The 27,958-nt window shown below is 38.3% G+C and overlaps 1 protein-coding gene and 1 long non-coding RNA gene across 4 annotated transcripts in view; one reads left to right on the top strand and one right to left on the bottom strand.

Moving 5' to 3' along the window:
* Window positions 1-1,010: 1,010 nt before the first annotated feature.
* On the bottom strand, window positions 1,011-25,179 carry LOC143041019 (troponin C, isoallergen Bla g 6.0101-like). Its single transcript, XM_076212595.1, has 5 exons — window positions 24,678-25,179; window positions 9,031-9,055; window positions 4,446-4,589; window positions 2,802-2,921; window positions 1,011-1,680 (listed from the first exon to the last, which is right to left on the bottom strand). The coding sequence occupies exons 1-5, from the start codon at window positions 24,678-24,680 to the stop codon at window positions 1,526-1,528; spliced, it is 447 nt and encodes a 148-aa protein (XP_076068710.1). The 5' UTR covers window positions 24,681-25,179; the 3' UTR covers window positions 1,011-1,525.
* The window catches only part of LOC143041020 (uncharacterized), a 74,008-nt gene continuing 53,475 nt past the window's right edge, over window positions 7,426-27,958 (top strand). For all 3 annotated transcript variants that reach the window (XR_012967788.1, XR_012967786.1, XR_012967787.1), the window contains exons 1-2: window positions 7,426-7,692; window positions 10,496-10,677. This is a non-coding gene — a long non-coding RNA (uncharacterized LOC143041020). The remainder of the gene's footprint in view (window positions 7,693-10,495; window positions 10,678-27,958) is intronic.

Raw genomic sequence — 27,958 nt, 5'->3', positions numbered from 1 at the left:
CTATTGTGGGTGGTGGAAAAATAGTGAAAGTTTATAGAAAAAAAAAATCTTCGACCAGCGTGGAGACTTCAGGGGTGCACCTACGATTAAGGGTGTTGATGGGTTTTAAATGTGAAGTCATGGGAGATGTTCCTCTCGGTCATCATTGGTCTAAAAAAATCGAAGTATTGCCGTACATGTATTTACAGTACCGAACCCTCCATGGACGCAAGACATTACCACATTATCTGTGGGAATGGAAAACCTCTGCCACGGGATATTATATTAGTTTCTTTGGCATTCCAATTGACAGCCAAAGGCATTCTTTGGTCCTGCAAGAAATAAACCTAAGAAGAGGTGAGTGGATTGATGTTGGTAAGAACAGTTATTTACTCCAGATCCACGATATTTGGTTACAAGGCATTAAATAAAGAAAAAATAGAAGAATAAAATGACCACCATGAGACACATGGGCAAATGAAGGTAAACATTTACTTGGTATATAAATATACATGACAGTTATATAAACATCTGCCAATGCAAGTAATACAATAAGTTAAATATAGTTCGTATAATGCATACGTATATAGTATGGTTCCCAGGCATTTGGTGGGAGCCTGTGAACAACAATAAGACGGTACATGGCCATTAATTCATAATTTCAATTGTTTTTGCTATTATTGTGTGGATAATTAAAATATGGATGAAATGATTTTGTTTGTGGAAATAACAACATATTTGTTTTGATTTTCACTATAAAGTGACAATGTGGATGAATAAAGTTTAGTTGTTGAATTTTTTAGCTATGAGTATTTCACAGTACTATTAAATGCCTCATATGATTATTTGTGACCAAATGTCATGTGACCAAAAATCTGGAGAACCGATTCTTTACTCTTCCAAATTCCATTCTCTCCGTCCTGTCATGCCTACTCTCCATACTTCCCATTCCCTCTGCCTTCCCCCTTTTTATCAGATATATATTTTTTCTTAATTCAGATGAGTTCACTTGGTATTTAAATGAAACACTAGTAAAGATAATGTTTCTTTTATTGCAATGCTCACGGCCTGTGTTGTAGTACGTGACTTAGTAGAACTGCCATTATATCGCTTGCAGATTCCAACTCGCATTTCCCCCCTTTGCTGGTTTCTGAACTTTCGGTTTCAGTTAGAGTTGACGGTGGTTCACAGCAGTCTAAAGGAGTTATCACACTGTGCTAATTCTCCTCCGACTGTTAGAACATATTTGCAGCTTTCGGGAGGGAGATATGCTGGAGGAAAATAATTTTCCTCCAGGATATCATATTATATTTTATATAAATTGTTGCTAAAGCAAACTAATTTACCATAGTGATTTTACGGGGAGAAACTGTTACTGGAGGTGGGTAATAATGCCGATTAATCGGATGTTGGAGGTAAATTAGCCCAGTGTGATAACCCTTTCATGAAATGGGGATATTCATTTGTGTCTATATTTGGGGTTAGGGAGGATAGTCGGGAGGGATTGTACTTTGTTGAGGTGTCGAGGTGGGGAAAGGAAAATAGATCAAATCATAAGTTCTTTGAATCCTTCGAAGTCGACTTTCCCCTTCCCGTCTTCATCAATCTCTTCGATGATGTCGTCGAGGTCTTCGTCTGAAAGTTTGTTGTCGATCTCTTTGAGGATTTCTCGAAGGGTGTTGGTGGTGATGAAGCCGTTGCCTGAAAGAGGGAGAGAAAAGCGTGAGGAGGGAAATGATAAGCTTGTCGAGAAGGTGGAGTGTAGGTGAAAAGAGAGAAGGGCTGAGACAGCAGCTCTGGTAGGAGTGCCACAGTGTTCCTTGAAACCTCATCACCACCCAGAATTATCTATAACCTTTCGCAGCTGAGGTACCATTGTGATGAAAAAATAGCTTCTAAAAAAAAAAAAAAAAAGTACGGAAGGAGTTAAAAGATAATTGATACGACATTACTACTTTTCTCTCTTTCGTCTTTCTCCCTCCTCTATCACTTTCTTACCCATTCTACCTTCCCTCACTCCTCCCTTCCCCCTCCACTTCCCACACACTCTCTTTCTGCCTCTCGCTTTTGATCCCCTCCTTCCTGCCCACATTTCTTTCTCCATTCCCCCATCCCTCCTTCTCCTCTCCCCCTCCCCCTTCTCCCCCTGCCATACACACATTTTTGTACTCTAATTTGTTGTATGTGGGGCACCACCTCTTCTATAAACCCTACTTGATCCTTCTCATAACGGAACAACAATGGACACACAGTTCATTTCCAAATCTTGTAAACACCCTCAACTCCAACAGAAGGCTTGTAGAGGGACGACTATCACTCAGTCCCTGGACCAGGCTCAAAAAATGTTCCTCCATATCAATCTCAACTATTTGTTTACCACTTCTTCACGAGTGGATGACTAATTGATTGGTTGATTATTCTTTATCACGACCATCCACGTACCTCATTTACTGATAACGGTTTTAATTCTATTTTTTCTTGATTTTTTTTATATTGATTCCCCCAATCCAAAGGTTCCTGTTGCATATGCTCGAGGAACGGTCTTGCATCCCTCGTAATTAGCTATTTTCAATCTAAAATTTCGTTGTTTTTCTTTTTCTCAAAAGTTCGCCTTTGAACCGAAGTGCCCCCTCCTTCCCGATCTGAAGAACTCCAATCATATCTCAGAACCATCAAGATCGGTAACATTCCCTCCGCACCAATAGTTCATCGAACTGGAGCTGAAGTATTTTATAACAGGTTTGCATTTGCTCCTCGATCCTATTCCTCCTTGCACCTCGATCCAACTTCCTTCTCTCATCCAATCCCACTGTTTCACTTACCGTCCTTATCATAGAGTCTGAAAGCTTCTCTTAGTTCACTGATGATCGTCTCTTCGTCGTCCTCCTGCATGAAGCTTGTAGCGATCATAACAAAGCCATTGAAATTAACCTTTCCTTCGTCTGAAACGAGAAACATACACAGAAGTGAAACAAACTGAAATTACGAGCGGTGTTTTAAAGAATGGAATACCATACGCAATGTAATATTGTATATTATCATGGAGGCCCTTTTTCCTCCTTGTAATTGTCAGACTACACTCACAACCACGGCCATTTCAGCATACCAAAAACTTCACGTGGCACAGAGGCGGTTATAGTCCGTCAGGGGACAGGCCGGTCCTGCAGTGGACCATTAAGGCCGAACTATACAAGGGGGAGAAGGGTCATCCCACTCTCCTGCCACACTGTTTGGATGATGAGTTTCGTTCAGCTCTTCTCCACCTTATGTCTATGTTACTTTGACACTTGTGTCACGCTAAGTTTGCTGCCATTTTGGGATCCAGACATGTACTCAAGCCTTGTAGGACTTTAATGGATTAATTCATATTTTCTTTTGTATTTAAAATAATTTACAATAATAGCTTTGTGTTGCTGTCTAGTCTGACCGCTGGGTTATCAATATATATTGAATATTTTCGTTCTGGATGGTATTTTCTCTTTTATTTTAGTTGCCGTCAGGTCAAGGCTTTACAAAAGATTATCGACAGGAGACCTTTTGGTCCATAACTAGGTCGGATGCTAACATATGAATAAACGAGCGAACCAAACAATTGACAGGCAGTACAGCATATTGCTTAGGTGTATATCTGTAAGTGAATCTTAAAACTTCGAAACGTGCTACATTGCACTGCCTCTGCGGCAAGTTTATTCCAGTCATTGACTGCTATGAACTGGATTTACACTGGTCTATTCTTCTTGTAGGACATCACTCGTCACCTTATCCCACTCTCACATTCCTCTCTCCCAAAAAGTTCCTCCTCATCCATTCCAGCGTGTTGCACCATGTGCCTACATTGTTTTTTTTACACAATTGTCTTTTAGGGAGTACTTTATTTATTTATGTATTTATTTACTTATTTATTTATCTATTTATTATTTTACAAGAATAGGTTCATCGAATCAGCTTGAGATTTGTTTATTATTCTGTATGCATGTGTGCGTGCGTGTGTATATGTGTGTATTCATGTCAATGTGTGTGTATGTCTGTGTGTGTGTGTGTGTGCATGTGTGTATGCGTGTTTTTATGTGCGTACGAGGGTGTAATTTCATATTTACGTTTTGCAAGTTTCATATTACATATTTAACGTAGTGATTTACAAAATATATATATTTTCATAAACACGGAAACATCAAATATTTCTCTTAACAGAATGTGCAAAGTATATAGTACTGTTTGGTCAAAGGTGATTTGAAAACAGCTTTTGGATCTGTCCCCGATCTAGCAGAAACTAAAAGTATTAAGTATTACTTAAGTATTAACTAAGTATTAGTAACATCTAGGTTCCTCATTGATAGAACCTTTCTCTCTTCTATCCGTGCCACGCCCGTGCCACGCCCCTGCCATGATCCATCCGGCACCGCCTTCGGATGTGTGCCACAGGGCGCCCCCACCCCCCACCCCTTAACCCTCCTCAAGGTCCTCACCTTCATTGTCGATTCTTTGTATGGTGGCGCGGAGAACTTCAAGATCAAAGTCAGTCCCGAGGTTGTTGAGCATGTCTGCCACGCTCTGGGTAGATACGAAGCCACTCTTGGTCTTGTCAAACACAGCAAATGTCTTCCGCAGGGCTGCAGAGGTGGGAGGAGAGGGAGGATGTCCGTCAGGAGAATTGTCGTCGCCGGGCCAGAGGGAGGAAGGAAGGGAAGGAGAGGTGGGAAGAGAAGGGAGAAGAAAAAGGATAATTGTATTGTAGTATTGGATTTATCTAATGATATCCATATATATGCACTGCAAGGCAAACCAACTTACACATACATGCACACGCAGACACAAACACGTGAAGTAAAAGGGTTAGCATTTGAAACACAACAGAAGACTGAATTCCAAATATTCAGTTCCAAATCATACTCAAGAAAGGGATGGAAAAGAAAAAAACACTTTTAGAGATTAATCAAATAGAATGAAAAAGATACATTTTTAAAGCAAAATCCTATATTTTTCTGTTATTTTTGGTCATAGGTTTTTATAGGATTTGGGTTTGATCTGTGTTGTTGCGTTAAACATATTCAAAAAAATCTGATGAGATTCACGCACAAGTCTTTGATATTCAAATTACCCTCATACAACATATACTCCTTTTTCTGTTCCCTCACTTTTTATTCTCTTTCAAATCGTTTTGTAGCTGCTGTTGTAGAGAGTCGGTGCTCTCTTACGAAGTCAGGTGACCTGCAGGGGTGTCTTATGCCTGCTAAGCTTTTCCTCTTCATAAACGACTTGCTTGATCATGCATGCAGTCCAAAGCACTCCCACGCTTAGGACAACACTCAATCTTTTTTCGTGTTAGGCTTCAGATGTACTAAAATTAAACTCCTAAGCTCCCAAACTCCCCCCCCCCCAAAAAAAAAAAAAAAAAAATGAATAGGTAAATAATCAGATGAAATAAAAAAAATCTGTCTATGTATATACCAATGGCCTTTTCCTCATAAGGGAGGTAGTCAGGGCACGCATCCATTTCCACTCATTCCATTCCCATCCACCACCCTCTGTTTCCTCTCATCTTAGCTCCTCGTGGATGACGGGTCAACCCTTGTCTCCCGCCCACCGCCCGGGTCAGAAGCAATGCAGCAAGACACAGCACATTTACCCCTATCCCCTGCCTTTCCCTTCCCCTGCCAGAGAAATAAATAAATGGATAAATGAATGAATAAAAGAAATAGATAAATAAATATATGAATATAAATAGATAAATATCTGAATAAACAAATTAATAAATAATTTTGTAAACAGGTAAATAAGAAAGCCAGGTGGCATCCAAAACAAGAAGGAAAATATCACTTGGTAAGGGGTTAGATAAGACATAATTGTCCTCCAAATTCCACGAGAGGGCGACAATAGGAAAAGGGTAAAGCATTAGCTGTCCTTCATTATTATCTTCAGCTCTCTCTCTCTCTCTCTCTCTCTCTCTCTCTCTCTCTCTATATATATATATATATATATATATATACAGTATATATATATATATACAAAACACTGAATGGGTCTCAGTGAATAGCGATACATTTTTATCAACCACAATGCACTTTAATTCTAAGCCATCAACATTGGGTGTCCCGATGGAGGCAACATGCAGAAATTGAAACGTGGTGCGACCAAGGACTCGAGCCTGGTGAGCGCGTGACAAGTGCTGTAGTGACTTAAACCATTACACCATCAAGAAAGATATAAGTTGAGCGCAATTTTTCTTATATATTTGTATGCTCGAGTTACATATACATACACGAAATTTTGCGTTCAACCCATCTCCACTATGATAGTACAATTGATAAGTACGAACGCAGGAAAGTATTTGTACAACACTGAATGGGTTCCAGTGAATAGCGATACATTTTTATCAACCACAATGTATCGCTATTCACTGGGACCCATTCAGTGTTGTACAATAACTTCCCCGCGTTCGTATACTTACCATTTGTACTATTATAGTGGAGATGGGTTGAACGCAAAATTTCGTGTATATGTACGTAACTCGAGCATACAAATATATAAGAAAAGTTGCGCTCAACTTATATCTTTCTTGATTGTGTAATGTTGTAAGTCACTACAGCACTTGTCACGCGCTCACCAGGCTCGAGTCCTTGGTCGTACCACGTTTCAATTTCTGCATGCTGCCTCCATCGGGACACCCGATGTTGATGGCTTAGCATTAAAGTGCATTGTGGTTGATAATATATATATATATATATATATATATATATATATATATACATATATACACACACACACACACACACACACACACACACACACACACACACACACACATATATATATATATATATATATATATATATATATATATATATATATGACGTAAGCGGAATAGGAAATACAGGAGTCTTAGTCTTGAGTTTATTCCTGACTAGTTTCGCAGGTATGCCTTTGGAAAAGCATACGTCAACCTGTCAGATTGTCTCAACACACACACACACACACACACACACACACACACACACATATATATGTATATATACATATATATATATGTATATACATCCATATATACATATATATACTATAAATATATACATATACATACAGTATATATATATATATATATATATATATATATATATATATATATATATATATATATATATACTGTATACATGAGATATTTGTAATTGGTTGGAATATATTGATGAATAATATTTCTGTTAAAAAGAAGACATACTTCCCAGCCAAAAAAGTGTCACCAAATTGGAGTGCTTATAGATATTCAAAGCTTTATTGTATTTATTTAATGAGCAATTTAATCTTGATCTCTGGATATCAAAACCGAAAAAAGGACCCCGTAGAACCAGTAAAACATTTTTAATTGAGTGGGTAATGGGATAGTGACGTAGAATCTCTGGAATTAATTTTGATTTTTTGTCGTAATTGAATTTGTATCTGGAATGCACAGTTGTGCCATATTCTAATTTTGCACAGGTAAATTTTATTGCAATACATTTTATTTTATTTTTTTCTTTAGTAAAAAGGGAAAAAGGTGTAGGTGGAGAGTATGTCTACTGTGCGCATGCGCGGTTTAGATATTGTGGATTGTGCGCATGCGTTATTTAGAAGTTGTGGGCTGACCAAAGCGAGTGGGAAGAGAACGCTACTGACGACACTGCGAGTAAACAACTTAGGGAAAACGAAATTCACGCAGGCGGAACTTCAGACATGGAGGGAGTAATATTGCTAACCTATGGTCTTATTAAGTAGTTGGGCTTTGATAGGAGATTCTTGAAACTGGAGCATGTATCTCTTCAGTGACACATGCACATTAATATTATTTAATACTACTGGTTTCTTCCGTGTCCATTAACTCTCACTGTTCATCGCCATATAATTTTGTTCTGGGTATTGCCAGATCACACAAGTAGGGAAGTACTCCCAGGCATAGAGAATGGGTTTAATTCATCTCAACCCTATTCTGTTCACGGTTTATATTTGATTTGACCGTTTCTGAGAATTTTTATTTAGTTAAAGGGCTTAAAGGCATTTCTACGTTACCAGATGATATATTTATATAAAGATATGCAACTTGCATATTGTAGATAAACCAGGGCCCAGGTGAACTAAAGAAATATTTACACATATATATGTAAATGTATTATGTGTATCGTACGTACGTTCATGGTGTGTTTCATCCCCTGTGGCCGTGAGTAGTTTGCAATAGCTTCAGCAAGTCCATCTTATCCATACATTGTCTACACCAGTGATTCTTAACATATGAACTATGTGGTTTGTGGACTCCATAGTGGACTTGTGGAGCAACCGAAAACTGGGAGTGCTTAGCGATTGTCACTGAAAAGCTAAAGAACAGCAATTCATAAAGGTGTGAGATACGTGAGTAAACAAGTTCGGCCTCAGACTGCAGCCATCCGTATTTTGTGAATCACGTGCGCCGTAGCTGTGTCAAGGAATCGTGTAATTATTCCCTATACATTAAATGTAGTAATTGCTTCCTATTTAGTATATGTTGTAATTACTGCATATTCTATATAGGGAATAATTACATATACTATATAGGGAATAATTACTACATATATAGGGAATAATTACAATCAACATTGGCTTTAAAATTCCTTTTTATCTGATCCGTGCTCTGGATAATTGTAAGGCATAACCATAATTTTCGGAACAATGCGGTCCAGTCAGCGGGTCTCATTCTATAGGCTTAAAAAACTCTAAATTATATGCACAGAAGATACAGAAATACAATTTATGCAACAAATATTTATCCGAAGTTATCAGCTAATATATATATATATATATATATATATATATATATATATATATATATATATATATATATATATATATATATATATATATATATATATATATTTCCGAGCATAAACTCTTTGTAATAATTAGTGCTCACAAGTGACAGTTTGGGAGTCCCAGATTTAGCTGTTGTTTATTTTATGTAATGCTGCCTTAGGTTACTGCATATACACCATGTTTGCATGAACAGGATGTACTACAAATTGTCATGCACTAATGTATCACAAGGCCACGTACTGTGCATGGTTTTCTCGTCCAGGTCCTGAAAAAGAGAGAAATATGGATATAAATTGCATTGTATTGTTTAGTGCATGTGATTCACTTAGATTATCTTGGAAAATTTTAAACGTGAAAAAAAATCGGGGTGCAAATTTAACAGCAACAGAAGTAGTCTAATCCACGGCGTAAAGCGAGGTTCAAACGAACAATGTTTCGGGACCAAGTTCTTGTTTTCTTTGCAGATTTTTCCCGCTTTGCTTGTGTGAACCGCACATAGGCTGCGATTACAACACCGAGCCAGTCGGGGCCAATTTTCGCTAAATGCTGTGAATTAGATAGCTAGAAGACTTTGCTTGCAGCATTTTAAGCACACTTCATCTAACATTCGTAAAGGTTTAACTCCTTTCACTTCACCATTCAATTTCTCAAAATATAACGCAAAGGTAATTTGACTTCTGAAGATTGAAGAAACGAAAGATTGTAACCGACGTAGTTTCTGCTCAAACGAACTCGCAACGGTTGAGGAGAATCAGCAGAGACTCGCTCGGTGTAAACGCAGCCGCCGACAAAATGTGATAAATAAACAACAGATATTAATATTTATAGCTACTCATCGAAGAAATATATTACTAAAAAATTGTGTAAGACAATAGAAGAAAAAAAATCTCATTAAACAAAGGAAAAATCTAAAGTTATCGGATAAGATGTAGAAGAAAAAAAAATGAAAATAAAGTCGAAGAAAAATGAACTAATTTGTGTTCTGTGATACAGTATTTTCAAACATGTTATATTTATTAGCATCATACAGAAATGGAACAAGTGCTGTTTGCACCTTAGTGATCACAAAAAGAAAAACTATTCAATTTTACTCTGACGGTATTTAAGATTTGCTGATCTGTCTCAGCCATAATTAGGGTAACAATATTTTCTGAACAGGATCAGCAAGTCAAAGCTCATTGGGGGGGAAGCAGGGAGAAGAGGTACAAAATGGTGGCTGCATCGTTTACTTGAAAGTAGAAAAAATCGCAAGAAGTGTTCCTTAGATGATAGAAAAAAAAAAAAAAAATTGCATTTCATAAAAAAAAAAAAAAAAAAAAAAAAAAAAATCCAAGTAGATGTTATTTCTCCAGCGGGGGCGCCAGGAATTTTTAGTTGGGGAGGCTAAGGGGGGGGCTGAGCAAATTTTTTGGGGGCTAATAGTAATATGATAATACACATATATTATCCTCATTTCAGAAGGGGAGGGGGTTAATGGTTGGGCTAGCACTGATGGCTGACAAATCTTTAGCCCTGGCAATTAAAAATTCCACTTAATAAAATTATTTCAATGAGTGTTTTAAATTTTCAGTTTGCTCATTTCAGTTGGGGGGGCTAATGGGGGGGCTGACAGCTTTTTTGGGCCAAGCCCCCCTCCCCCTCCCCCTGGCGCCGCCACTGTATTTCTCAATGGTTGAAAATTGTGATTTCGTTTTACACTTTCCAGCTAACTGGATGAATGACCGTTCCGGACAACACCACTTGTAATCCCTACCACCACCTCTACTTCCAACGACACCATACGATCACCATCGCAATTATCACTACCACCACTACTAATGCCAAGAACGACATCACCATCATTTCTACCACCACCTACTTCTTCCCTGCCTAAGAGGTGGAGCAGAGGTATGCATCTACGTGTGTTTGTGCATGTATATCTATATGTAATTTACATATAAATCTTAATCATATGCCCACTTATATATTTTCTTTGAGTCACTGAGAAAATTAGTATAAAAGGGAGGTTAATTACGAAAGAAATTCGATAACTACTAGAAAACTGATCTAACATTTCAGAGGTACAATTTTTATTGTCGCCGAAAAATATGGCATAGGACGTTCTAGAAATGACCGTTATTAACGGGAGGGAAGATTTTTTTTTCATATTAATGATAAATACAAAAGTTTATTAGTGCAGAGAAGATAGTTCGTGATAAGTTTGCACTTTATCTGAGATCTTCCCTCTGGCCAAGCTTCTAGATAATTGGGGGAAGAGAGGGCTGGGAAGGTATGTGAATATGTATGACCATGAATAGTCTGTCTATATACCAAAGACTTTTTCCCCCATACAAGGGAGGTAGCCAAGTCAAAAGGCAAGCACCCACTCCCACCCACCACCCTTTCCTCCCTCTCATCTTAGCTCTTCATTGATGACGGGTCATCCATGTATCCCTTCTACTGTCCTGGGTCAGAAGCAATACAGCAAGACAGCACATCCACAGCAAGGCCGCTCCATTTAATCGGCAACCTCCCTCTCCATCCCCTCGTGCAGAAAAAGAGAAGACGGGGAGAAATCCCTTCGGGCTGCGTCAAAATCTAATTCATACATAATCACTCCTTACCTCCATCCCCACCTTCTTTGCATCACAGTATCATCTATAGATACACAGTCATTGTCCACTCACCCCCTATCCCCTGCCTTCTTTCCTTGGTCAACAGACATTCCCCTCTTGCTCAACGCCTCTTCACCCCATCCATCTCATCATCGGTCGTACCCTCAAGTTCACTCCACTCACCTCTGCCTTCCACACCTCTCTTACTAATCTTTCTTCACTCATTTTTCCATGTGTCTAAACCATCCCACCCATCTTTCATCAGCCCTATCTACCACTCCTTTTCCACCCAGGCTATAAATAGTATTAAGGAATATTTCTGAGGCTTGTTTCCGCACCAAGGTGTGCTCCGTGTAGCATTATTGCAATTGTAGTGAGAGAGGTCGAGAAAAGTGTTTTCTGAAGGAAGGGTGAGGTTTTCTGAGAGCCTCTAAACAAAGCATTCCAATATGACAAGTCTACAGGGGTCAGTTTTGGTAGAAAACATGGCAGGCTTCCTGGTTCAGTTCAGATTGTCCATGCATATGGCGAGAACATTGAGGTCTTGGAAAATCTCTCGTACCTTATTGGTATAACGTACAATAGAGGTGGAAGTTTCTTAAAGGACTAGCACGACCCACAGTGTTGTTGATTCATCCAAAGTATATGACGTTGTCGATACTTATGCAGGAGGATTCAAGTCCTGTGAGACATGGACACTGAACGCTGATCTGAAGAGGCATCTTGACGTCTTTGATAGCAAGTGTCTTCGGAGAATTATGGGGTATCATCTCTTAAGTGAGGTTCATTCAAGGCCTGTTATCAGTATAATGTGTGAACGTCAACTCTGGCTATATGGGGCATATGACACACTTCCATAAGCTTCACCCCAATCAGTGTCCTTCGGTGGAGAGGACGAACGGGACGGCCAGTGAAATCGTGGCTGGGGCAAGTCGAACAGAGATTGTTTGGAAAAGGAAGGGTGACTGCATTGGGACTTGGTTTGGGAATCTGGGGAATGATGATGATGGCGTGTGGGCAAAGCAACGCAACCCTAAGTATGTTTCCCATTGTATTTATATTTTGTCAATAACCACCGCCTCTGTCCTTAGGGGCAAAATCTCGCAAGAGAAGTGTATTCATAAATGTAGCCAAGAGGAGTATTAAGGAGGGATAGAAGTTAAAAGTTATCTGTATTCTTTGAAAGGGGATTAGTCTTCAATCACAAAAGAATGTTGCGCAACTTTGATTCGTTGGGGATGTCCATAAAGTCCCCTAACATATTGGCTGCATAAGACCTACTCAGTCACTAACCCATACGGGTAATGCTCTTTACTAATGATGATATGGCGGTGACTTTAAGATGTTTTGCCAAGTGGGAGAGACCAACAAAGGGGACAACTGCCCTCATCCTCTTCCTCCTACCGGATGTTGACAGCAACAGCCTTACACTAATACAACACAGACAATAGTCCAAAGTTTCTTTCCAGAGTGAGATCTATGGGAGAATCTTGAGGACCGGCGTTGACATCGTGGGAACTGTGTGTGACCTCATGGCGTCAGTTTAGTAGGCAGGGGAAAGATCCAGGATATAGGTAGGATGGAGGGGTTGGGAGGGGTGGGGGGAAGGATGGCAATTTTTTTTTTTTTTTTTACAAAATCTGAATGACAGAATATATATCATAAACATTAAGGCAAAGGAACATTTGTGCTGTGCAGAGAAGATAAAACTGACATGTATTTATAAAAGAATACATATTCTTATTACGTAGTTCGAAGTCGCAGTAAAAAAAAAAGTATTTGCATGTGAGTATGAGGGAAGGGGAAGGTACGCTATGAATCCACCTGGAAGCCAAGGGAGCGTTAGCACGGAAACGTTTGGGAACCACTGGTCTAGATGAAGTAATGATATTTGCTACAAGGCCTAGAGTCCTCGTATTGAGAAGTAGTCTTGATGTTGGTTCGCTGGAGTGCGGGAAGCTGTGCTTTATCCTGAGGATGTCTGGGCCCTCAATCCTGTGATGAGTGGTCTCGCTCCCATGCCTAGCTGAACCTGACCCCTATTTAATTATTTAACTACTTAATGTTTATATATATATATATATAATATATATATATATATATATATATATATATATGTATATATATATATATATATATATATATATATATATACCTGTATATTTATCAACCACAATGCACTTTAATTCTAAGCCATTAACAGCTTCGGATATCATCCTCACAGATATTCGACGGTCTTGCATCACTAACCTTTGCACTTCCTCAATGTTTTCCTCCTTGCGTGCACTTTTCGGTGCTCCAGATCTGGGTTCATCCTCAACCTGTTCATTTCCTTCAGAAAATCTGTTAAACCACCGACAGAAACTTGTTTGGCTCATCTGTTCATCCCCATAGGCCCCCTTTAACATTCTATAAGCTTGTTGTTTGGTTTTCGTAAGTTTAACACAAACTTTGATGGCATAACGTTGCTCCATGTTTCCATGCATCTTGACAAGTGTTCACAGATCGGCAAACCGAATCAGACTGGTTCCACCACGTTCACCGCTGCACTCAGACCTACAAATATAGAAAGTTGCCGGTTTGTCATTTTATAGAATATATGTATGTGTACTTCACCATGAAGTAGTATTTTGATCAAATCATATTTAATGTCTCGCCTGGCATTTTCTCATTATTTATTGAGCAAGGGAGTGTATATATATATATATATATATATATATATATATATATATATATATATATATATATATATATATATATATATATATATATATATATTGGTTTAGCCAAGTAGGATATTTCCTTGAAAGCGTACAAGGTTAGAATTTGTGGTACATTCTTTTTTATTCATCTTCTTATGCACTTTTTCAATATTACATACAATTTTTCGATAACGTTTGTACAGTTCCCTCAAAAGTACTCCTAATGTGAACGATGTTTCTGAACTCCGATGGCAATTTACAAGAAGAAAGCTGCTCATGGAATCCCATCAGGCTGGACTTTAAATTCATTTGTTAAAACTATTCGAGTATTTCCTCTTGTAAGCTTTTCTTGATATCCTTGAAGCAGCCAGTCTTTCCATTTGTCTTCCAATGTTTACTGCCACTCTCTCGTAACAAACGGATGTCTTTCTTGTTAGTTATGCCCATTTCTTTCCTTGTTCTGAACAAAACGTTCATGTTCTCTTAGTTCTTCTAATGAAGGGAGGTCTTGCGTGCGTGTGTATACACACACACGCATGCATACATACATGCATACATACACATTCACATGCATGTATGTCCTCAAGTTCTAATGAAAGAAGGTCGTGTGTGTCTGTGTATTTACCTAGTTGTATTTTACGGGAAGAGGAGCTATGCTCGTGGTGTCCCGTCTTCATATCTCATTTTATCTAGATTCTAGACTGTTTTTAAATTCGTGTATTGTTTTTGCACACACCACTTTCTCATCTAACTTGTTCCAAATGTCTATTATTCTGTGGGGAAAGCTGTTCTTTTTCAGATCTCTTCTATAACGGTCTTTCTTGATTTTCTTTCCGTGTCCTCTTGTATCTCTACTATCCCGTTTTATCAGATCCTCTCTTATCAATAGTTTCTATGCCTTTCATGATTCTATAAATAGTTATCAAGTCTCCTCTCTCTCTTCTTTACTCTACGCTCAGGTTTTGCTAGTCTCTCTTCATATGACAGTTCTGAGAGTGTTGGTGCCAATTTTGTAATTGCTCTTTGTATTCTTTCAAGTTTTGTTATACATTTTTTTTTTGTACTTAGTGACCACGTCGTCGCTGCATATTCCAATCTTGGTCTTATGAAAGTGACTAGTATTTTCTTCACCATTTCTTCGTCCAGGTATGTAAATGTCACTTTGATTGTTCTTATTGAATTATAAGTTTCTCCAAAAATTTTGTTTATATGTTTCTCGGGACATATTATTCATAATAATGACACCCAGGTCCTTCTCAATTTCTACTTTTTTATTTCTTCTTCTCCCAATTTATATGATCCCACTATTCATTTTTTTGCTTCTTCCAAATTCCATCATACTACACTTCTTAATATTGAATTCCATCTCCCACTTCCTACTCCATTCCCATACTTTGAGATCACTCTGTAGCGACTCACAATCTTCTTCAGTGTTCACTTTTTTCAACAATTTTGCATCATCAGCAAAGAAGCTCATATAACTTTCAATTCCTTCATCCATATCATTAATATATATAGCAAACATTATTGGGGCCAGAACTGTTCCTTTTGGAACACCACTTATCACTTCATCCCAATTAGAGTGTTTGTCTCTTATCACTAATCTCATTTTTCTTTCATGCAAGAAGTCTTCCATCGACTTCAGCAGTTTGTCCTGTATTCCTCCTGCAGTTTCTAATTTCTTAAGCAACTTCTTATGTGGCACCTTATCAAAAGCTTTTTTTAGGTCTAGAAATGCACAATCTCTTTCTTGGATCACATCTATTAGCCTTGAATAGAAACACATTAAGTTTGTGACGCATGATCGTCCTTGTCTAAATCCAAATTGCCTTGGATTTAGTACGTTGCTTTTTTTTCCAAATGCCTTATCCATCTACTTTTGATAACTAATAAATTTTTGCTATCATAATTGTTAGAGAGACCTGTCTATTGTTAGTAGGGTCTTCCTTGTTTCCCCCTTTATATATTGGTACTATATTTACTTTTTTCCAATATTTGGAACTTTTCCTTCTTTCAATGAACTGTTTATTAAGCTATGTATTTTGTCTGTTAGTTCATTCCTGCATTCTCTCAAAATCCAGTTTATTTCATCTGGTCCATGCGATTTTCTGACATTGAGATTACTTAAAGTGCTTCATTATTTCATTCCTTGATACTTCTATCTCTTTCATAGGGGGAATTTTCTCCCATTCGATATCTCTAGGTTGTATGTTCTCTCTTGTAAACACCGATTTAAAATGCTTGTTCACAATTTCTGCCATTTCTATTTCCTCTGTATTCAACTCCTTGTCTTAGTTTATCTAATTCTTGTTTGTTTTTCTGTTTGTTGCTTACAAATCTGTGAAATAGTTTTGGTTGATATTTACATTTTTCTATGACATATTTTTCGTATTATCTCTTTTCTTCTCTGCACACTTGTATAACTAGTATATATTTTCCATTTGTCAGGTCTTTTGTCTTTTTTCCATTTCATCCAAGCTTTATCCCTTTTGTCTTTTAACTCCCTACATCTTTTGTTGTACCATCACTTTACATATTATTTTTCTTGCTTTTGTCTTGGAACATACTTTTCCACTCCCTCTTTATAATTTTTTGTCAAAATACTCTTTCTCTTCTGTTGTTTCCTCCTTGTGTATTCTTTCCCAGTCTGCTTTTTGAAGGAATTCTCTTATTTTATCAATTTGTTTTTTCATACATCAATCTTTCCTATCTATATTGTTCATTTTTTCATGTATTTTCCTAATTTAGTTCCAGTTGAACCAATATGTGGTCACTTTTACTTATTGGTGTCTTATATTTCATCTTGTGTACTATTTCGGGTTCTGATGTGATTATTAGGTTCAGTCTCGATGGTTCTTCCTCATTTCTATACCTAGTATTCTCTTGTATCCATTGCGTCATTGTATGTTCTATAATCATATCAAGTAGTACATTTCCCCATAGGTCGTCTTCACCCTTCACTGTCATCACTTCCCAGCAGATTTCTTTTACAAAGGATTACAAAGGCGGAGCATGCCGACAGGAGACCTTTTGATCCATATCTAGGTCGGATGCGAAAAAAAAAATCATATTAATAATAAAATAATAAATAAAAACTATAATAATGTAAATAACAAATAAAATACATAAATAAATGCATAGGTATAGTTAAATAATAAACAAACAGGTAAATAGTAAATAATAATAAATTGACATATAACTAATAATAAATGAAAATCACAGACAAATGATAACAAAACAAAAACAAATAATATAAGATAAATTATAATCATTACAGCATCTTACTTAGGTATTTATCTAACTGATTCTTAAAGCTTCGAACTGAACTACATTGCACTACCTGTGCAGGAAGTTTATTCCATTCATTTACTACACGGTTGGCAAAGTTGTTTCTACCTACTTCTAAATTGAATCTATTTCCGGATAGTTTGAGACCATTGTTTCTTGTCTGATTCTCATTCAATGTGAAAATTTGGTCACTTTTGATGTTGTCAATTCCCTTTAAAATATTAAAGACCTGTATCAAGTCACCTCTGAGTCTACGCTTTTTTAGGGAAAACAGATTCATGTGTTTTAGTCGATTTTCGTATGATTTATTTTTGATATTTGGAATCAGTTTTGTGGCTCGCCGTTGTACTTTTTCCAGTCTGTCAATGTCTTTAATGAGATTCGGTGACCATACGGAAACAGCATATTCCAAATGTGGACGAACTAACGATTTATATAGCTTGTTAATGAGTGATGGACTTTTGAAATAAAAAGATCGCGCAATCAGTCCCAGAATCTTATTTGCTTTCTCAGAGGCTGAAATACACTGCTTAGATGATTTGAGATTGTTACTGATAATTACGCCGAGATCCTTTTCACTATCCACTTTTGTTAACGAATTACCAAATAACTTGTAATCGTACTTACTGTTATATCTACCTATGTGAATAACCTTTCATTTATTTGTGTTAGAATTTATTTGCCTCTTTTCAGACTATTGCTGTAGTTTATCTAAATCTTCTTGAATATCTAATTGGTTTGAGTGATCATTTGCCACTCCGCACAGTTTTGTATCATCAGCAAATTTGGAAACAGTAGATTTTAGTCCATGGTCTATATAATTTATATATACTATGAATAGAAGTGGCCCAAGAACGGAACCCTGAGGAACTCCACTTGCAACACTTTTCCATCCAGAAGTTTTTCCATTTAAAACAACTCTGTTTTCGACCATTCAACCAATTACTAGTCCAACCTAATAGGCTACCACTTATTCCATGCAAAGCTAATTTAGTAAGTAGTCTTTCGTGTGGGACGGTATCAAAAGCTTTTGCAAAGTCTAGATATACTAAATCTATATTGTTTCTTTTGTCATAATTCGAGATAACTGTGTTGTAGAATTCGAGTAAGTTAGTTACGCAAGAACGTTTCCGTCTGAAACCATGCTGGCTATCATTTGTCAAACGGTTACTTTCTAAATGATGTTCGATAGCATCTCTGATGATAGTTTCCATTATTTTTCCTACGATTGAAGTCAAACTTATAGGCCTATAGTTATTTGGTTTCTTTTTGTCACCTTTTTTGAATATGGGAGTAACGTTAGCTAGCTTCCATTCTCTTGGGACATCTCCGGATATGATGGATTTCTTGAAAATAATTTCTAATGGAACAACAATCTCATTTTTCATTTCCTTTAAGATTCTTGGATGCCAACCGTCAGGCCCTGGTGTTTTATTAACTTGAGTTTGTCTGTACACCTTTTAATTTTTTCTTTTGTTATATTTACCGTAGTAAGTTTACCCCAGAGGTTTCACAGGTTTCAGTTTGGAATTCACTTTGAGGTGTTTCGTTTACGAATACCGAGCTAAAATAATTGTTTAAGATATTACACATTCCTTCATTTGAATATTCAAGTTGACCGTCAGCAGATAATAGTGGACCAATGTGATTCCTAACAACCTTTTTATCTCTAATGTAACTATAGAATTCTTTGGGATTCTCTTTGGATTTATCAGCGATGTTCATTTCGTACTGTCGTTTTCTTTTCCTTATTGTCTTTTTTAAATCTCTCTGTATTGATACATATTTTTCATAGTCATTAGATGCACCCGAGCACTTATATTTCTTATAAGCCTGTCTCTTTTTAGCAATACTTTTTTCAGTTTCTTTGTCGAGCCACTTTGGGCGAGCCTGATTTGGGGGACGTCTGTCTTTAAAAGGAATGTAAGTTTGAATCATCTTAGTGAGCGTATTTACAATTAAAGTCACCCATTATAACTATTCTTCCTCCATTTCCATTATCTTATCTAGTGTCATCCTTGTGTCTTCTAACATACTTTTGTGTTCTCTCTCTTCCCACGAAGCCGTTTTAGGAGGCACATAATTTACTACGAACTTCCTGCTCTTCCCATCCTTGTCCTCCACTTCCATCATAATCATCTCTACTCTATTCTTTCCATATGTGACATTCCTCACATTGATATCCTTCTTAGTCAGGAACATAACTCTACCCCCTTGTTTTACCTCTGTTTCTAATCCAATAATTATATGCACCATGTCCTACACTGTTAGGTGGTAGTGGACCTTTCAATTTTGTCTCTCAATTCCCATTATGTCCGGTTGTTTTTCCTTCAGGTAGTCATTCAGTTCGTTCAAGCCTGTTATTAATCCATCTATATTTGTGTAAGACACTTCTAATTTTCTGCTACTTCCATTGTGTTTTCTGTTTCCCTTTTGTTTTTCTCCGCTAAGAACCATTTCTTCACTTTCATATTCACTACTTTCATATAGAATTTTTCTTTTTCTGACTGTTCTTTTCTGTTTTTTTCCTTAGCTTCTAGTCTTTTTGTTTTCTCCTCTCTTTCCTCTTTATTCATTTCTCTTTTTATCCATACCTGTTTATATTGTTCACTGTCTGCTAGTTTCCCTGTTTTTGATCAGATATTCTCTGCTGTTGTGTGTGACCTGAATTTAACCTTAATTGGTCTGGTCTTATCTGTATTGTATTTCCTGAGCCTATATATTTCTTCTATTCATTTCCCTGTTTCTGGTTCATCTTCTTGAACTACTTCTAATATCTTGTTAACTTTTTCCTTTTCTTCCTTTATTCTTGTAGTCCTATTTAGATTATACTTCTCTTCCATCCCTAACATAATTATACATTTCTTTTTATCCACTAAGTCTCTTACTATATTCTCCTTCTCCCTCATCATTTTAATAACTGTGTCCTTAGTTTGTTCTTTTATCTGCTGTTCCATTATACCTCTAAATTCCAACCACTTACCTCTTTTGCTATGGACTCTATATTCTCTTTATTACTCCTCTTCAATTCCTCATTCTCTTCCTTTACTTCTCTTAACTGTCTTTTTAATTCTACTATTTCTTTAGTTAGGTTCTGATTCTCCTTTAGTTCTTCCAGCTTACCAACTCTTTGAGTAATTGACTTTATTTGGTTAAACTTAGCTTCCCAATTTTCATTCATTTCTTTTAGTTTCTCCTCTAGATTTACTAGTCGGGGGAGGTTGTCATTTTCTCCCTCATTAAATCCATGGAAATAGTTACCTCCACCTTCCATTGCGCTCTTATCTATATTTCTAATTTTTACATTTTTACTAATCACATCGACTTCGCCATTATCGTCAGGCCGTCTCTTGTTTACATACCGTCTGAGTTCCTGGGCCCTATCTTCCCCTTCCTCATTTCCTTCCATTTTCCTCAGTAATCCCTCCCCTTCTCCTTTTCCTTCACCTTCCCACTACACCACGAGCTTTCCCCTTCCCTATTAATACAACACAGGTACTTCCTTGTGATCCTCGACATCTGAAGAAATCACCGGAGTCCAGACTTCGCTGCCACTCCGACCGACGTGTGTTTGTGCATACATACACACATGTATGCATGCACATATGCATACATGCATAAATGTATACATGCATAAATATATACATTCGTATATCAAAATAAGTTTTTCCCTTTAAAGCATGCACCCACCTCACACCCATCTAAAATCTATTAATCTCTCCCACACAATGCAGCGAGCCACAGCACCTCGACGGCAGATCTCGATAACTGGAATTGTCTCCCCCCCCCCACAGGTTCATTATATGGACACCCCCTCCCTTTCCCCTTCTCAACCACTCTAAAAAAATACGGAACAGGAAAGAACTTTTCGAACATCGCCATTCCTTCATTCAAACACAATAATCCTCCATCCACTTTAATCTTATGTATTTTCCCTTCCTTGATCGACAGATATTTCTCTTGCACCCAATGCTCTCTCTACTCAGTTTGTCCACCTTATTCTTGTCCTTCCTCTCAAGCTCACTCCATTCATTCCTGCTTCCCGTAATGTTTTTGGTGGTCTCTCCTTACTCAATTTTGCCACATGTCTCTGCATCACCTCCACATTTCTCAATATAACCATCCTTGTGACACCTACCATCATCTCAAACACGTTCTGAATATTCCTATTTGTCTCTAAGATTTCAAATCTGTGTTCCATACAGTGTCGTGGAAACAATTACTTCCTCATACAACCTCTTTTTGCATTCATTCCCAAAGTACATTTTTCGCACAACTTTTTATTCACACAGATATTTGCTTGTACCCTTTATTCTATAATTTACGAACAGTGTGATTAACGAATGAAATAAATGTGGTAACCTTGTAGTGATCGCTGAAATAATTAGTTAAGAGAAGATTTGATAAATTTATGGATGGGAATGACAGGCGGTAAGGAACATGGAACTGCCCAGTGTAGGTTTTATGATCTCTTGGAGTCTCCTCCGTCCTTATGTTCTTAATTTACAGCCTCCTCCATTCACTGTCACATACACTTAAATCTCTCCTCTTTTACACCTTTTAAACTCATTCAACCCGCCATCACCATCACTCTTTGTACATCTTACCACTTTCCTTTGGTCCACATAAAAAAAAAGACTCGCGTATCCTTTCAAAGACCACCACCAACTGCCTCAGACTCTCCTCAGAATCATCCACATGCGTAGTGTTACCCGCAAACAACAACTGGCTCACCTCTCAATTCCCTCTACTCTCACTCACCAACTCCAAACTCCTGCTTGGCATTCGCGATTACTTCCCTTGTCACTCCGTCCATATACGAGTACACGTTGAACAAGCTAAACGACATCACACCACCCTGATTTAGTCCCACCTTCTCCTAAAGCCATTCTCTCTCCATTATCGACCCTCACACGTGTTCTATTATCTGCATGAATATTTTTTACCGTCCACGATAGGCTTCCCCCATCCCATATACCCGCAAAACTCTCCACAGCACCTCTGTCAACACTTTTGTTCGTCTTTCCCACATCCATGAAGGCCCAAAAGATATCCTTATATTTTGCTAGAAAAATATTAGCACATCTCTCTTGCTGCAAATATTTGGTCAACGTACCCTCTTCTCTTCCCACATGGTTCCCTCCGTTCCTCATCTAATTCTAATCTAATTTATGTCCTTCACTTTATACAGAGACCACATCACTGCTGCGTGCTCTAGACTAGGTTGTATCAGACATTCTATAATTATTTCATCATATCTTCGTCCATGTAGAGAATTGCCCTTTTCATATTCATAAAAATCTGTATGTTTCATCAACTATTCTGTTGATATGTTTGTCAGGTGACAATATATCCGTGATCAACAGTATTAGATCTTTCTCTTATTTTGCTTTCATAACTGAATCATCTCTCGTTGAGTAATTCATTGATGGTCTCTTCGATCTTTTATATATGTTTGTTTTGTTATTTTTGGCATTGCATTAATTATCTCGTTTGATTCCATGCATATATATTGTTTATAGCTTGTAATAATTTGTAGTCCTCCTCACTCTTTGCTCTTCCTGTCTGCAAACATGTTGGAGTAGCTTTTCGTACTTTCTATTATGTTATTTACTTGTATTATCAAGAACATTACAGATGCCAAAAGCGACCCTAGTGGGACTCCGCCAGCTACCTCTCTCTCTCTCATTTCACTACTGTTCTCATTGTAATGGTGGCATAGAATAGTCTTTGTGTTATACATACGTATTTGTAATATTGTTTATTTATTATTATTGTGAGATGTGACATTATCATATACATTGTATATTATACATTATATTATATACATTATTGTGAGAACCAAGTGTTCGTTTGAGCGTGTATGTTTTCCCGCCAAAGGGAGCTTTGTCGGGTCGCTTAGCGTCAGTCTTGATTTTGCTTACGGAGCGACTGCACGCTCGTTTTTGTAGTACTTGTAACTAATACAATATTATCCATTATTACATTACTTGACTGTTTCATTGGCCACCCCGATACATCATGTAGAGGTTTCAGTAAATCCTTTATTGATTATAGGAGCCTTTGTATAAGTCCTCACATGTTTTAATTTCTATCATTTCTATTTCAAGTTACCTTGTTATATACATTATCTAGATCCAGGTATATATAATCTACTCAACCCTTTCCTGCAGCACATCAACTGCTCTTGAGTAAAATATGAAGAAGTTTGTTACACATGATCCTCCAGTATTCAAAATGAATAGGTTATCCGATCAAATGTTCTTCTCTTGAAGATACTTCACCCAACTAATTTTTTACAATATTTTTCACATTTTAGCTATCATGCTGGTTAGTGATGCCGGACTGTACTCCAATTGTTTCTCCTTTGTGAATAGGCATCGGCACTGATTCTTTTCCAGTCTTGTTGTACAATTCTTTCCTCCTGAGAGCATAGAATTAGGTTTCGAATCCTGCCCACCAATTGGTCACTGCATTACTTTATCCAATTTGAGATTCCATCAGAACAGGGTGCTTTTCGCACGTCTTCTGCATGCAATAGCTTGTGTACTTCCTTCACTTCCGCGACTGTTTCATACAACGCGACATTACTCTCTCTCTCTCTCTCCTTTACCAACTTATTTTCTTTACTGAAAACTTATACGAGACTCTGGTTCATTATTTCATCCTGTACTGATGTTTCTTCGCATTTTTTTTTTCATCTACTGCCCACCTCGTCCTTCTGTGTCTTAATTTACCCTTGAAAAATATGTAAGGCAGTTTAGGCTCATCTTCGCATTTATCGACAACACATTTTCCAAAGTTCTTCCTTTCCTGTATGGAAATCGTTCCTAGCTCTTTTATACTCTTCCACACTTCACATATCCTTCCTTCTTCCACTGCTTGGCTCTCATGTGTTTTGTTATATTTGTTCTTAAGTTGTTTTTTTCTTTCCATTAACCATTGTTACAAATTTGGTAACCCTAGTTGCAGGTGTTTAAAAAGTATGTATTTCTTCTCAGTTTCGTCAGCATTTATGAATACTTCCCAATAAGCTTCTTCAAAAATTCCTAAAACTGGAGGGATTTCTTTCCCAAAATGCATCTGCCTTGTTTGCAAGATTATTTTTTTTCAGTTCTATATCTCTGCCAGTTGGGATTGAAGCGCTAAATTATCACTGTTCCATGGGTCACATGAACTTCAAAGATTCCTGTACCGAGTTCTTTAATTAGTATCAAATGTATACGTGTGTGTGTGCTTGTGTGTGTGCGCGCGCGCGTGTGTGTATGCGTATGTGCGCGCGTATAGAGTACAAGATGCTTACCATTCTGAAGAAAGAGGCGTGTGCGAAGGATCACAAAACCTCAGATTCTATCACTTGTGAACTTGAACGTTAACTCTCTGGGCCCTTAAATTTACTGTTGTCGCTATTTGGTTTATTACGACACTGATAAGATGCTTGAAGGCTCTGGCCACTGATTGTTGGACTCGACTCTACTCGAAACGAATGAATGGCCAAATGACTACTTCGCATTTATCAAGTTCCCGTGGAAGAGTTTTAGAGGACTCTCCCTTGCTCAAACGGGTTCAGAGGATATCTGCTGCGCGACGCGGCAGCGGTTTTAACGGTTATCAACTGTTCTTAGCGCAAGCGTTATTCTTGGAAGTTGTTCCAAACCACGTCGCTCGAAATGGAAAGGAGGACAGGTTAGAACTGCCGCGGAGGCGAGATGTCAGGTGGACGAGTGATCTTCCCCCTCTGACCATCGGAAGGAGGGAGAGAGGAAGTGAGAGGGAACGGATCAGAAGCAGGGCCAGGAGAGGACCGGTGGGTGACGGACGGAATGACCGGCTGACGTATTGTGACATGGCCTCTTTAGGTGTGGTTCGACGTAATGGTGGGGAGGTAAGGGGGTGGGGGGTGATAGTTGTCGGTGGTGTTCCTGGTCATGATCGAGTTGGTGGTGAGAATCTTAATAGTGCAAACGGCAGTTGTCTCTTGCCTGCCACTTCTAATGGGTCTGTAGGAGCAGTTTTAGATACAAGGACTATGAATGGCACGCTAGTGTATTGAGTGATGGTATTTTACTGGGGTTGCTATAGTTACTGTGGATATATTGTTCATGTAGCGTCGAGTACTTGGAATTGATAAGAACTAACGATAGTAATAGCAAGTACTCGGCATCGTTGCTGACCTTTGGTGTTTTGACTGTATTGTGGAGTCAACATTTTAGGGACTTTAATGAAAACCTTACGGTCCAAGTCATTCTGTATTCTTTTATAACTGGAGACTAGTCTCCACTAAGAAAAATTGTACTGTCTCACCATTCTGCTGCCCTCCTTAAATCTCTCTCCTTTACTACTTTCACGACTCAACCTCTTCGTTGCGATATTGTCCCACGGATAAAAGCGCTGGGTATTTCCCATGCAAATACTAATACATCATTTTCGTCCTTGAACATAACCTGGTGATGTTGGTGATAGTCGAGGCGAGTGCTCAGGTAGTGGTGATTGTGAAGGTGGTGGCGGATGGGGAGGGGGTGGTGGTGTATATGACACGTCGTGGTTGTCAGTGGATGGGTGATGAGTAAGAAGAATGCGTCACTGTCATGTATTGAGCTATAGGTAGCCAAAAGGTACGTGTGGCCGGAGGTGAAGGAGATGCCGCTTGAAGAGCGAGAGCAGGGACCTGCTCACCTGCTTGCCTGCATGGCTGCACGCCTACCTGCTTGTCCACTTACCTGCCTCCCTGCCTGGTTGCACGCCTACCTGCTTGTCCACTTACCTACCTGCCTGCTTGCCTCAATGCCTGCCTACGTGCCTGCCTACCTGACTACCAGGACCAACCAAACACTCACAGGTAGAGTAAGGCGAGGTCGGGACAGACTTGGTACATCCTAGGGCAAAGGTTCTCAACCTGGGATTCATGAATCTCCGCGGAACCACAGATTTTCACAATCGGGCCCACAAAATAAAAACAGGTGGTATATAATGAATGCCTACTGATTCTATTCAATGTTGAATTAATCTACAGGAGGCTAGAGAACAGCAGTACATAAAGTATGAGGTATATGGAAAAGAGGGTTGGGAACCCCTGTCCTAGGGCATTGTGGGTGGCTCCAGGAGGACATGGGCATTGGCGCGGTCCTTGGGGAGGGGAAGAGGAGGGAAGGGGTGACGAATAGCTAAGTCCTGCATTTATACGTTTTAGTCCAATGCTTAATCTTGTTGTAGGTACGGAATCCCCGCAAGTTTCATCCGTGCATTCACCGAACCCTTCGTAATTTGAAAAATGAAACTATTATTTCTTCAGAACATAGGCATATATTTCATTAGTGCACAAAATGAACAATGCATTTGTTGAACCCAAAATGACTGTTCAAAGAACAAAACGTGTGTGTGTATGATTCGCCACCATTCACCATGGTCTTGGATCATGTGTTGGACTCATGATCAACAGCTATTTCCCTCGCGGAAGAGAGCTCAGAACTCATATGACCGATCTATACGTAATGCTGTGACTACACGCACACACACGCCCAACTTCCCCGCCTACGAGACTGAGTAACGACTCGCGGCACAACGATACTGAAATTATTTCAGCCATAGGCGGGATTCGAGCCCGAACCTCCGTAGTGGTAGCCAGGAACTCAACCAACCGGCTGTATGTGTATTTACCTAGTTGTATTATACGGGAAGGGGAGCTATACTCGTGGTGACCCATTTTTGTATCTCGCAAGATCAAGTTTGTTCTTAAGTTATTGTACTGTGTTTGCACACACTATTTTTCCATCCAATTTGTTCCATATATCTATCACTCTTGGGTGGGAAGCTGTTCTTTTTCAGCTCTCTTCTGTAGTTATCCTTTTTGAGTTTCATTGCATGTCCTCTTGTTTTTCCTGTCCCCCTTTAATAAGACCTCTCTATCATTTTTTTTTCCCTTTCATAATGGTTAGTATGTCCCCTCGTTATCTTCTTTGTTCCAGGGTCGGCAATTCCAGTTCGGCCAGTCTTTGTTCATATGTCAGGTTTGAAAGTGTTGGGGCCATCTTTGTCCTTGCTCTTTGTATTTCTAATTTTCATATATTCTTTTTTGTACTGGGTGACCATATCAGCGCTGCACATTCCAGTTTTGGTCTTATCAGTGTTTGTAATATTTTCTTAATCATTTCCTTATCCAGATATTTAAAGGCCACCTTTATTGATCTCAAGAAATTGTATGTTTCTCCGACTATTTTATTTATATGTTTATCTGGCGACATGTCTTAGGTGATGATTACTCCTAGGTCCCTTTCAGAATTTACTTTCTTTACTTCTTTTCCGTCCTGATATTCTATTCTTGCTTTTCCCAAATTCAATTATATTGCACTTCTTGATGTTGAATTCTATCTCCCATCTCTTGCTCCACTCTGAGACTTTGTTCAGATCACTCTGTAATGAGTCAGTCTATTTCGGAGTTTATTCTTTTTAATAACTGCGTCATCCGCAAAGCACTTCATGTAACTTTCAAGACCTTCGTCCATATCATTTACATATATAACAAACATTATCGGAGCTAGTGCTGATCCCTGTGGGACGCCACTACTCATTACTTCCCATTTTGAA

Source organism: Oratosquilla oratoria, chromosome 30 (assembly GCF_046742065.1).
Source record: "Oratosquilla oratoria isolate Oo_2021 chromosome 30, ASM4674206v1, whole genome shotgun sequence".
In the NCBI taxonomy this organism is placed as follows: Eukaryota; Metazoa; Arthropoda; class Malacostraca; order Stomatopoda; family Squillidae; genus Oratosquilla; species Oratosquilla oratoria.
The sequence above is the reverse complement of the archived record's forward strand: the minus strand, read 5'-3'. Positions and strand labels throughout refer to the sequence as shown.

Excerpts from the sequence above, each read along its gene's own strand:
- LOC143041019 (XM_076212595.1), bottom strand. Across the intron at positions 2,922-4,445 it reads ACAAAGAATCGACAATGAAG|ACGAAGGAAAGGTTAATTTC; the intron begins GTGAGGACCTTG and ends TTCTCGTTTCAG. Across the intron at positions 1,681-2,801 it reads CAGACTCTATGATAAGGACG|GCAACGGCTTCATCACCACC; the intron begins GTAAGTGAAACA and ends TCCCTCTTTCAG.